Here is a 12,559-nt window from a genome sequence, read left to right on the forward strand (position 1 = left end):
CCTGGGAACACCTTTGGATTCCCAGGAGGAAGTGGAAAGTGTAGTTGATGAGAAGAACGTCTGGAATACAGACTTCAGGCAAATGCAACATAATAATAAGAATAATAAGAATAAGAATAAGAATAAGAAGTAGTAGTAGTTTTATTATTTAATTTTTAACATCCAGAGATGACTGGAACCACTGAAAAGTGAACAGGGATTTTTAAGGTGAGGCAGATGGGTGTGGAGCCTATTTGTTTTATGCTCGGCTTTTTTCTCCCCATGTCCTGCCACGGTTCTTATAGAAAGTCATAATAAGTAACCCTGACAGGAAGCAGAGATGATCCTGAGCTGTGTTTTTATGATTCATCATGGGTCTGAAATTACCTGGTCCAATAGCACAGGTGAAAGAAGTGGGTCTACGATGGGCAGCAGGGGGCGCTGTGGCCGCTTCTTCTCCCAGGAAACCAAAAGAGGAAGTAACGTATTGTGTGTGACGGTCTCAAATAGAAAAGTGAAGCACAGCAGACACCGGGAGTGGGTTCACGAGGGGCCGAGGAGGGAGCGGGACCGGGTGCTGACTCCAGACCAGGTCGGTGTGATCACGGAGAGTGACTCTATCGGGCTGATAACCGGCAGAGGCGGGTATTTAACAGCGGAAACAGCGTAACGGCGGCGGCTAGGTGCAAGTTAGCACGTGCAGAGCGTCAGGCGAAGGAGAGAGAGAGTACGTAAAAAGTGACAGAGAGCGACAGGTGGGAAGTTTCTGATTAAAAACGACAGAAACAGGCAGTTATTTGTTGTTGTGAGCAGGTGTGGGAGGCAGATATAGGTGCAGCTGTCACTTTAAGAGGACTTTGTAAACTTTATTAACTGCTCGGTTAAAGCAGAAATCATAAAGAGTCATTTACTTCCACTTATAACACAGTTACTCAGCGAGTATTTCGTTCTGTAACTGTAAATCAGATACAAGAAGGAAAAATATAACAGAAAACTGTCCTAAAGCCTGGCAGTGATTACGTCCACAGCCCCAGTGTGAAGTATTATTAATAATGATAATAATAATAATAAATAGCAGTTTTATGGTTTCATGTACCTGCTTCTTTCTGTAGTCATGCTGTTCCTGTGTGAAACACAGAGGTGCAGGGTGAGACTATAAACACACAAAAACTCTGCACATTTAAACCATCCACTCTGTCCTGCTCACAAGACAGGCGCTGACAGCTGAACTGCAGCCACATGATGCCACATTTGGCCTGTGTGCGTGTGTGCGCGTTCCCCTTTCATGATGAACAGGTGATAGACTTCATGTCCCACTGTCCGGTGCCAGAGAGTGAGGTTTGTTGCTCAGAAACAGGAACTAGCCTGTTTATTTCTGCCAGGTGTGTCTTTATTTATTTTTAGTGTGGCTCGGTCTTCTGTCCGGAATGGAGACAATAAAAAGCATTTTGCTGTCATCATAACAATAAAAGCAGCACAACTAAAACAATCTCCTCTCAGGCTCCTTTAGGCGGGTATTTAAATGTTTCCCACAGGAATGTGAGTCAGTCTGACCATGAGCTGAAGCTCGAAACAGTTGCGTGACCTCATGGACGCCATGGCAGAAATCTTTCTGGATCTTTTTTAGAGCCACTAAAGTGCAGACACCTCCAAACAAAAATCCAACTATTTCACCCACCAAAACTGGAGCTCAGACTTCTTGGATGGCCTGTTATACAATTAACCGCACAGCGGCCACATCATTGGTCAGATGATTGAATTATAAACACTAAAAAGACACCAACAGCACAGATGTGGTCCAGAGGTCCTGTCCATGGAGCACCACGCCCCTAATAATTCAGTCTTTCAGTGTAAACAAGCAGATATACTCTATATGGAAGAAGCAGCTGGTTAGCAGCAACTGAACTTTCAAAATAAGAGTGGTCAGTGACATTGCAAATTTAACCTCCTTCAAAAATCCTTGAATCTCTTTTGATGTTTACTGAAGCTTTTTTTTTTTTCATGATTCAGCCATTGATTGATTTTCACATTTTTGTGCGTTTTCCTTTCAGGATGGGGGACATAGTCGAGGACGAGGCGAGTTTCTACTCCAACGCTCAGGACTACTGGAAGGATATCCCACCCACGGTGGACGGCATGCTGGGAGGCTATGGCAGCATCTCCAGCATCGACATTAACGGGTCCAAGGCCTTCCTGCAGAAATTCCTTGGCGTAAGAACCTCTAAAAAGATTGTAGCATGTTTGAGTTAGGACTCTGAGTACAGGGAATTCATGGTTTTCAGACATTGTTTTCAGACATTGCTTGTTAAAATATAAAATTAATAATGAAATGAAAAACGGGGGATGAGACCTTTCATGTGCCAAGCAGCCACTAATCCGACATGCTGATCTGACCCTTGTAGGGTTCTCCAGTGAATTATTATCATTATGCTTTGGATTATATGTAGGAAAAACTCATTATTTTGTAATCTGTGGATAAAAATGGGTGATAACAGCTGTATGACCTTCAAAGGGAGCGAGTGCTGCTGTTTCCTTGTTTGTGATGCCGTTGAATTGTGCTTTACTTGGGTCTTTGTGTAAACCCTCGTCATCTTTTTTTCTCTTTCCTCTGCAGGATGGCGAGGGGAAGACTGGCTCAGGCTGCGCTCTGGACTGCGGCGCGGGCATCGGGAGGATCACAAAGCGCCTGCTGCTGCCGCTGTTCAAGACTGTTGACCTGGTAGACGTGACACAGGAGTTCCTGGACAAAGCCAAGACGTACCTGGGAGACGACGGCAAGAGGGTGGGCAACTACTTCTGCTGCGGCCTGCAGGACTTTGTGCCAGAGAGCGGGCGCTATGATGTCATCTGGATCCAGTGGGTCATTGGTGAGTCTGAGTCGGAAAGCAGATGAAAAAAAAACGTGCGATTAAATGACCTAAACGTCCATCCATCTATCCATTTTCTTCCGCTTATCCGGGGCCGGGTCGCAGGGGCAGCAGCCCAAGCAGAGAAGCCCAGACCTCTCTCTCCCCAGCCACCTCCTCCAGCTTGTCCGGGGGAACACCAAGGCGTTCCCAGGCCAGCCGAGAGATATAATCTCTCCAGCGTGTCCTGGGTCTGCCCCGGGGCCTCCTCCTGGCGGGACATGCCTGGAAAACCTCGCCCAGGAGGCATCCTTGTCAGATGCCCAAACCACCTCAACTGGCTCCTTTCAATGTGGAGGAGCAGCGGCTCTACTCTGAGCCCCTCCCGGATGGCCGAACTTCTCACCCTATCTCTAAGGGAGAGGCCAGCCACCCTTCGGAGGAAGCTCATTTCCGCCGCTTGTATTTGTGATCTCGTTCTTTCGGTCACTACCCACAGCTCGTGACCATAGGGTGAGGGTAGGGGCGTAGATCGACCGGTAAATTGAGAGCTTCGCGTTTACACTCAGCTCTCTTCACCACAACAGACCGGTACAGCGCCCTTCTCCCATCACTCGTGAACAAGACCCCCGAGATACTTAAACTCCTCCACTTGGGGCAGGAACTCGTCCCTGACCTGGAGTGGGACCTAAACTTTCCTCAGTCTAATTCATTTTTTTGTTCTTCCCACTCTTAGGTCACCTGACAGACGACCACCTAATAGACTTCCTGCGCCGCTGTCAGAAGGCGCTGCGGCCCAACGGTCTCATCGTCATCAAGGACAACGTGTCGTACGAGGGCGTGATCCCTGACGAGGAGGACAGCAGCGTGTGCCGCGATCTGAACATAGTGTGCAGCCTGGTTAGCAAAGCCGGCCTCCGCATCGTCCATCAGGAGCAACAAAAGAACTTCCCGAAGGAGCTCTACCAGGTCCACACGCTGGCCATCAGATAGAGGACGAGCGGCGAAGGGGGTGGGGCTTTTTAATAGTCTGTTTTCTATCATGGGTCGCTCTCTAACTGTGGGCTTTGTCTTTTCTGGGGTCACTGCAGCGTGGGGTAATGATCACTCCTGCTATAAAATGTTTCTGCATCATCCACAAACGCCACTTCCTGTGCTGGACTTTCTCAGGACGTCCGCCGGATGCAGCTGCGTCGCTGTCTCCTGAACAGTTATCTAACGGACGTTTTCTCTGTGAGGATTTGCTGCTTTTATATCGCCGAGTATTTTTAAAAAGCTCACTTTAAGGAAAATGCGACAGACATTTCTGTTACTTTTGGACATTTTATAGGAAAAATACACCAAACTGCAGATTAACGATCAATAAAAATGATGTATTTATTGCAGCAGTCGATTTTTGATCTGTGAGGCTGGACGTTCTCCTTAAGGTGTTTTTATACGTGTGAACGGTTAGCTAACTGAGTGGTTGTATCCGGGTTACCAGGTTTGTACTACGATTCCTGAAACCCTGCCTAATGATGCACGGGAGAAAAGAGCACCACATGCATCTGGTGGACGGTGACACAGCATGGGATGCTGGGAGTTGGAGTGTAGTGGGATTGTATGAAGGGGCGGAGTCAGTGCTGAGAGCCATTTACCTCAGGGAAGCTGGAAGATAAAAATAAGGAAATGGAGTCAGTGTCTTGTGTTTCTTTGCTTTCTGTTCACAGCACACAACCAAGCATGTTTATTTACTTTTAGAAACCTGTGGAGCTGTGTCACAATTGGCTGTGCAGTTTCACATCAAAATGAACTGATGCAATGCCCACATCAGGCTTTCAAGCACTACATGAACAAGAATTCTCTTAATGTGGGATTTATACATTAGATCCAGTCACAAACCCTAATGAAAGCCTTCACCTTAATCTGCCGTGCGCCTCCTGATGATGACTGTGATTGGCCTGTTCAGTTCCATTGTTTCTTCTTACAGATGTCAAACCCACCATCAGTCAGCTGTGGGGGCTACATCGTAGACTTGTCTTTGCTTGGCATGTCGGCATAGTAACAGCGAATAACCCCTGAGCTTTAAATTTAGGCTGAGCTAGCCGCTCGTTGCTTTGGCTGATTACTCACAATGATCAACGTCTGCTGTTTTCATAACATTATTTGAGTGGTCAGCAGCAGTGCTGTGGCGTTTGCATGATTTGATTGGCTCATTCCTGTAATGATCAGTAGCTTAGTCACTGGAGTGTTTATAGTCGGCTAATTTCAGATGCAGCCTGACGGTGGATGTATCTTGTATGAATTATTAATTTTCAGGAAGAAACCAGAAACAAAAACACTCTGGAGTTTTCAGATCCGGACAGTTTATTGTGACGTATTTTACTGAATGCTTATAGCTTCATTTAAGAGTTTAGGACCTCACTGACGTACTTTAAGGCAACACTGTTTACTTGGTTTCACTTTCTGTTCAACACACTTAATAAAGCTCAAGAAAGGCAATAAATACTTCACAGATTACCATTATAACTCCTGTTCAGGAGGAATGAACATGCCCTTTATCTGCAGTGCATACAGTCCTTCTCAAAGGGTTTATGTGACTAAAAGTTCACGCCACATGATTTCATACAGGTTAGATGCAATCAGGCAAACTGATGTGATGAAATATTGTGATCACCACCTGCTGAGATTCTCCTGATGCCACAGACGATCAGAAATGGAGGCAGAAAGGAGGAGAAGAGCGACTTGTTCCTTAAACTGTTTCTGTAACTTGATTCCAGTTGTGAGATGCAATCCTCTCTGTCCCTGTTATTGGGTAATATTCAGTGATGCTGTACATGAGAGACTGTGTGGTGACTACAGTACTTTTCCACAGAAAAAGCTAAAAACTATTCGGTATGTCCTTCACGGATCAGGGTTTAGATCTTCTACTGCTTGACTTTAAAATGAGATTTCATATGTTGGGGGATCAGTGAGGTTTTTCATCATGACCTCCAGAGACTTCTCATGAATGAAAGTGTAGGAAGCATCAGATTTGGTTTGTGTTTCCACAGCAGGGCAAAAGCAGTAGAAAGAATTAAGGAAACTGGTCCAATGATCTACTGCAGCACACCTCTGCGGCTGCGTCACAATAACAGTCGACTTAGAAGCTCAAAGCAAAGCAGCCTGTTCAGGTTTTTAAAGTAGTGTGTAGAAAATATGCAGATGAAGCTAAAGCCCAACCCTAAAAGCATCCAAACCCACAAACAGAGCCAAAGTGTGAACTTTCTGTGGGGTGAAATAATCTCGTTCTATGAAGAGAGCGTCAGAGGCTTTTGGTTATTCTTTCATTCATTGGAATAAGTTGATTCTGACAGCTGGACGGATCCCAGTGTAGTCAAAAGGTTGTTGGGGTCGGGCGATCACGACCAGGTCTCGCTCTGAAACCGACCCGTCTTCTCCATGGTCGCCAGCATCTGCTCGGCTTCCTCAGCGGACACACCTCCCGCCTGCTGGAACGCCTCTTTGAGGGCGTCGCACACGCTGGCTGGCATCTGTTTAGCGTTGCTGCACGGAAACACAAAGAAGACCTGAAGTTTAGTTAAAGAGGAATCAAAACTAGCTTCCAGATGTGATGCTTAGACAATAAAAGACCAGGGTTTTTGTTTTGTCCCGAAATTGTATTTAAACTGAGTCTGAGAATACAACCTGAGTTTCAGTGGGGGAGGTTATCAGCGGCAGCTTCGAGGCCTCAGACTCACCCAGCGATGTAAAAACAAGCGTTTTTATTGGCGATCAGGTCCCACAGGAGCTCGCCATTCTCCCTCACACGGTGCTGCACGTACACCTTTGCCTCCTGAACAAACACAATAATGCTTGAAGGGCAAACCTACCGAACTCCTGGACACTGGAAGTTTGATCATCTCCCATTTTCTGTTGTTCATATTGGTGATTATTTACAGGGTTAAGAGGAGCTTGTTTCTGACCTGGTCTCGAGAGAATGCCGTGAAGAGGGTGAGGAATCCAGCCTCCATCATCTCCTCCCACTCTGTCCTGAAGTAGAAGTCTTTGGACTTGGAGCGGCAGCCGAAGAAGAGGACATTAGCTGCCGTGCAGGGAGAGGATGAAGAGGTGTGTCGTCACGTGAGCTCTGAGAGACTGTGGAGCGATTAGGAAATGTAATCAATCAGATATCTCACCAGTTTTCCCCTCAGCGGTCCTCTCTTGTAACGCCGACCTGAAGGGGGCCACTCCCGTTCCAGGTCCCACCATGATCACCGGGGTCTCCTTCTCTGAGGGGAACTTCAGACTTCCCTTCTTCACCCACAAAGGCACATACACATCGCCTGGGACACAGATTAGGAAAACATTTTAATTCTTTAATTAGAATGACTTATTAATCTGATCTAATTATTTAAAGTTCTTCAGGATTTCAGCTTAACTTTATTTAATGAAGCCTATCCTATACCACAAATAGTTTCAGGGTTATAGGCCCTTAAATTGCATGAGGTTTGTTCAAAATTAGAGCTTTGTATCCAAAATGAATTTTAAAAAGAGTCGTCATTTGATGCCAGTTTACTGCTGGAATTTGATTAATCAGCCCTACCCTAATCATCAGTGTATGTAGGTGGCTGCTAACAGTTACGGTGAGCATATGCTACAGATAAGGTGGAGTACCTTGTGTAGGATCCAGAGAGGCTAACCAGGAGGAGCAGAGGCCTTTTCGAGGTTTATACAGTTTGGTTTTGTAGCGAACAACAGCAACCAGGACCTGAATCCTGTTTGGGTGAGCCTGCAGGCAGACCACATCTTTATAGTGACGGCTATAACGCTAAAAATATAAATACTTTTTAAATCTAATAAAGAAGGATGATCTACCCGCAGAGAGGAGGCGATGGAGAAGGAGCGAGGCTGGATCTCAGGGAAAAGGTCCAGGAGATAGTCCACTTTGAGTTCTGCTGTGGTGTGAGGGAAATCTGCCAGGACCTGCAGCAACAAGGAGAGCAGATCGGAGTTAAAATGCAGATGAAGACAGATTTATTTATTACACAGGTCTGAATCCTGTTTGGGTGTAATAATTGCAAAATTGCAAAAAAAAAGCAGAAAAAACTCAAAGTTTCTAAGCTCCGCCTCTTCGACCGTTACCTCCAGCGTGGTGCGTCGGGGTCGGTTGCAGTAGCTATGCAGCTCATCCTGGCCCGCCGCTGAGCTTAACTCGGCCAGCTTCTCCCGCTCCAGCTCATTGGTGGCGAAGGTGGACAGCAGCTCGAAGAAGGAGCGGCGAGGCACAGCGGCAATGTCCAGGTAACTCTCCACCAGGTGGCGCACCGTGCAGGGCTGAGGAAGCCTGGCTGGGACTGAAAGATAGACTCAGACTGATCAGTGATTGTCTTAAAATTATTTCCAACCTGCTTTTAAATGAACACAGTGAGGTCACTGTAGCTACCTCGATCTTTTATATACAGATTATAGATCTGACTAAGAGAGTCATTAAAACATTCAGAGGTCAGATTTATTCAAAGGAAAGGAAGTGCATTGATAGGAAGGGATATTTAAGAAACAGGGACCAACCTGCAGTGTTGTCTGTGGGGCTGAGAGTGAACCGGGTCTCTGGGTCCAATCTCAGCAGCTGGCAGAACTGCTGCACATCCTCAGGGGCGTTACATGGGCGCATCATCACCACGTCACCGGCAGCAAACCTGGAGGACAGCATCACAGCTGGAGATGGCGGCAGACTAACGAGGCTTACTGCTTTTACTTAAATACTGAAACTCAGGGTCGTATTCAGAGCAGATTCTGTTCCAAACAAGGCATTTCAGGACAAAAAAAAACATGCAGGTCTGAAAAGTAATCTTCAGGGGATCAAGGTTACGTACTCAATGTTGGACCCAGTGACGTCTAACTCAATGTGCCTGACGTCCTGGAAGTGCGACGGCTCCGTCACCCTCCTGTTGAACACCATTCTGGCAGGAAACGGGTGAGACTGGGAGGGGATGGTTTGATCCATGGGAATCCTCAGCCAGACCTCCTCCTTCTCTTGCATGTCGTCCAGGAAGTGGAACGTGTAGGTTGGAGGAAGTCTGTCGCAAACAAAGACAGAACAAACCTATAAATTAAACGTACACTTTCTGAGAGAGGGACACGTGGAGCAGATACTCACAGCTCGTCTTCCCTCATCGAGATCACGCCGGACAGAGTCGGGTAAAGAGTCGACACTTTCCCCCAAAACGAAGCAAACCAGGGGTCGATCACAGCGTCCGCTCTGCGTCAAACACACCGTCAGCTCAGCACATGAGCAACAAACCCTCCGCCATCTTCATGTTTACACGTGTCTCTTACCCGAGGTCGTGCTGGTCATCAGCCAGCCCCACGGGCAGCAGCACGCAGGCACCGAGCTGCAGGAGGCGCTTATGGAGCTTCTTGGCCACAAAGTTGAACCTGCGGTGCACACAACACGCACACGCTTTAACAAAAACCAGACGAGTCACTGTAGACTAACGGTGAGAACAGCGAGCATAAATCCTGGACTGACTTTGGATACGAGGAGTCTCCCAGGCCCAGGATGGCGCAGTCGAGCCGACTCAGAGAGCCGACAGGTAGAGACTTCTTAAAGAGGAACCGCCAGAAATTCTTAAAACAAAGAACACATGGACGTCTCAGACACAGGTAAAGGTTTTCAAAATATAATTGGCTGTGCATGAAATCTTTTATCATTCTTCAGAAAAACCACAGAGGTTCTCACTGACCCTCAGAATTGGCTTCTTTGTTTAATATAACTTCACTACATTTAATGAAGCCATACAACACTTTACCTTCATATTGATAAGTCCAGGAGAAATCCACCTGTTATGTCCGACGATACTGACGCTACTGATAGTGTACAACAGTTTTAAAAAAGCTTTAATGTCTCTCTCAGCCGAGAATGTGTTTCATGTGTTTTGCGTGAATCTGATCTGATTTTAATCTGAGGATTCGAATCTGATTCATTCTGAAGCTTTGACCATGACTGACTGACTCAAAAACCTTATGGACAGACCTCAAAGATCCCTACATTTAGCAGGAAGAAGAGGGGAAACACTCTAAACTTTAAAAAGGAAAACTCTTGGTTAATTTCAAACTGGAAAGACTTGAAGTAAAAAGGTAATTGTGCTTAAAAATAATGATGTTTCTTTTTTGGAAGGTCACCTTTCACTCTTCCAGTTTTCATTTTTCTTACCTTCATGTTGTCGGGAGGGTCTCCCTGACCAGTAGTGGAGCAAACAAAGACGACCAGAGACTCGGAGATCAGGTCGGCCTGTTTGATGGGAGGAAAAAGACACGCTGTGAGGTTGAGGAGGAGTACTCAGGAGCAGCTCTGGGACTAAAGTTGGGTATAAACATGTGAAACACCGACTGTGACCCCACAGTTATTCCACATTTATCGAGTCACAGCTCTGAAAACTTTAACACCCCCCCCCCCCCTTCCCTTATGTTTGAAAAACTTCGTCTCACTCACCACGTTGTAGTCGTCCAGCGGCATCACTCGGACCCGCAGCCGCCGTCTCTGTGCCTGCCGGGCGAGCCTCTGTGCCGTGTCCTGAGCTGTCCCGGTCTGACTCCCGTACAGAACGAGCAGGGCGGGATTCGACATGACTGCTGACAGAAACACGAGAACAGAAACTCATCATGTTTTGGATACAAAAAAGCCTCAGGGACTAAATTAAACATGGAGCTCGATTCTCTCTTATCCACTCAGCATGCAGTCCCACCACAGGAGTTAGGACACGTGTGGCTCATTCAGGCTAAGACCCTGGTAAACTCGCTCCTGGCTCATGTGACACAGCCACTTATTTTTCTCTTAACTGGCCCCAGATGGAGACTCAGGTTCAGTTTTCCTTGGGTGACCCAGGCAGTGGCGAAGTTCCCAGATGTGACAGTGATAGAGTTTAAGTTCACTGTCAAGGTTAATAACCCAGAGTTTAATGGACAGGAAGCTGCATTTGTTCAGCTGCCTGCTGTGTACATGTAAACAGATGAAGTTCTGAATGAATGTTTTGGTGAAACAAAGATGATGCTCGATTCTGGCGCAGAATAAAGTTTTATTTATTCTATAATAGATACTAGACGAAAACAGCGCCCATAAAGAGAAGACTCGAAACAAAGAAACGTAAAGCAGAGCTCTGCTGTTAGTTTCAGTAAAAACAATCAATTAAACAATACAAACCACAACGTGACTTTAATTCTAATCATCTGACTTTCATCCTTATAAGCATGAGACTGTCTCTGCACATGTACACACGTCTGTGTGATAAATACATGCTGACTCGTCAAACAGGAAACGTTGGCTCTGAACACATTGATTAGCAATACTTTAATTTTTCACTCAGAAATATATGTTCCGCGCATAAATTTCTTTATTTGGGTCACAACAAACCATTTTCCGTGACCTGCAGGTATCTCGGTTACTTTTACAGTAGATTTAATGAAATGAATAAAATATAACAGTTAAACAGGTAAATTAGCAGGTGTTCACCTTCACTCAGGACTACATAACTGAGCTGCAAGCTAACGTGCTAGAATACTAGCTAACCGACTGATAAAAATCTGATCCGCTATTTTACTTACTTTTTATTTTTTCGTCTATAAATCACATTTATGACCACAAGCAAACAAACAAATCCACTCACCGTCCCTGTCTTCGTCGACAATTACCTAGAAACTTATACAAATGAACAAAATAAACTAAGAAGCCGGGGCGCAACTGGTCATGCTGACCCTCAACGCCACACTTTACGGCAGGCACGCTGTGATTGGCTCACAGGCCGACGCTGCGTTCATAGCCCCGGAGGAAAATCAGAAATAACAAAGTTTACGTAAAAATTCTTTCACAAGCAACTTCTGCTGCTTATTCTTTATTATTACCCTTTTTTTTTAACATTATACTTGATGAAGACATACTTTTCGTTTAAGTATTAATTAATAACAGCTACAAAGTGACTTATTTTTATTGATTTGTCTTAAATTTGAGCCTAAAACATCTTAAAAAACATTTTTTTTTATTCAATTTCCTGATTCATCCACTATGTAGCTTCGTTATGTCTCATTTAAAAATTATATTAGCCTACAGTGCTCAATGTTGTCTTATGTCAAATATCAAAATATCTGCAGATAAACAGTGACTGCTCTGTGTTTGTCTCCACCTCGTGGTCAAGTAAAATTCCTGCAAACCTCCTCACTCCTTCACCTTGAACCACAACAGATGAATGTTCTGGAGAAAGTCAGAGACATGCATTTGATTAATAGAGCTGAGCCTTGTGACACTTTCTTACCAGGGACACCCCCCCCCCCCCCCCCCCAAAAAAAAAACAAACAAAAAAAAAACAAACAAACAAACAGCGAAGACAACATGCACAGAAACTGTTCACAGAAAGCGGCCGACCACCTTCCTCCTGTGAGGTCTTATTCACCATGCTGCCTGTTTCGAGAAGGGTTCACTCAGAGATCTGAGGACATGAGCAGGATTAGAAAAGCCTTCTCTGGATCTGAATTAGTCTAGGATGCAAGGATTGCACATTAACAGTCCATAATCTGCAGACTCTGGAAAGAACCGAAGGTGCTTGAAGAACCATTCACAGAGTGAATTCTAATATTACTGTCATAACACTTAAAGCTAAGCACATAAAGCTTCATCCACATCAGGGAATTACCTGACAGGCACAACACCACCACCAACAGCAGCCTAGATACCACAGTCAGGTACCGATGAACAGTTATGTCATATAATTTCACATTAAATT

General features: G+C 45.4%; 2 protein-coding genes across 5 annotated transcripts; one reads left to right on the forward strand and one right to left on the reverse strand.

Moving 5' to 3' along the window:
* The first annotated feature begins 460 nt into the window (after positions 1-460).
* On the forward strand, positions 461-4,484 carry ntmt1 (N-terminal Xaa-Pro-Lys N-methyltransferase 1). 2 transcript variants are annotated; one of them, XM_063464665.1, is made up of 4 exons: positions 461-571; positions 2,031-2,190; positions 2,594-2,846; positions 3,562-4,483. In XM_063464665.1, the coding sequence occupies exons 2-4, from the start codon at positions 2,032-2,034 to the stop codon at positions 3,816-3,818; spliced, it is 669 nt and encodes a 222-aa protein (XP_063320735.1). In that variant the 5' UTR covers positions 461-571; position 2,031; the 3' UTR covers positions 3,819-4,483. The 2 variants fall into 2 exon arrangements, with proteins under 2 accessions (XP_063320735.1, XP_063320734.1); XM_063464664.1 differs by lacking the exon at positions 461-571 and adding an exon at positions 637-706 and having other exon boundaries at positions 3,562-4,484.
* Positions 4,300-11,547, reverse strand: ndor1 (NADPH dependent diflavin oxidoreductase 1). 3 transcript variants are annotated; one of them, XM_063464662.1, is made up of 15 exons: positions 11,450-11,547; positions 10,279-10,418; positions 10,000-10,077; positions 9,316-9,413; positions 9,123-9,221; positions 8,944-9,045; positions 8,660-8,863; positions 8,355-8,482; positions 7,929-8,140; positions 7,662-7,769; positions 7,461-7,575; positions 6,983-7,129; positions 6,770-6,888; positions 6,545-6,639; positions 4,300-6,350 (listed from the first exon to the last, which is right to left on the reverse strand). In XM_063464662.1, the coding sequence occupies exons 2-15, from the start codon at positions 10,411-10,413 to the stop codon at positions 6,206-6,208; spliced, it is 1,785 nt and encodes a 594-aa protein (XP_063320732.1). In that variant the 5' UTR covers positions 10,414-10,418; positions 11,450-11,547; the 3' UTR covers positions 4,300-6,205. The 3 variants fall into 3 exon arrangements, with proteins under 3 accessions (XP_063320732.1, XP_063320731.1, XP_063320733.1); XM_063464661.1 differs by having other exon boundaries at positions 10,279-10,415; positions 11,450-11,544; XM_063464663.1 differs by having other exon boundaries at positions 6,251-6,350; positions 6,492-6,639; positions 10,279-10,415; positions 11,450-11,544.
* Between the last annotated feature and the right edge of the window lie 1,012 nt (positions 11,548-12,559).

This window comes from Pelmatolapia mariae, linkage group LG20, assembly GCF_036321145.2.
Source record: "Pelmatolapia mariae isolate MD_Pm_ZW linkage group LG20, Pm_UMD_F_2, whole genome shotgun sequence".
In the NCBI taxonomy this organism is placed as follows: domain Eukaryota; kingdom Metazoa; phylum Chordata; class Actinopteri; order Cichliformes; family Cichlidae; genus Pelmatolapia; species Pelmatolapia mariae.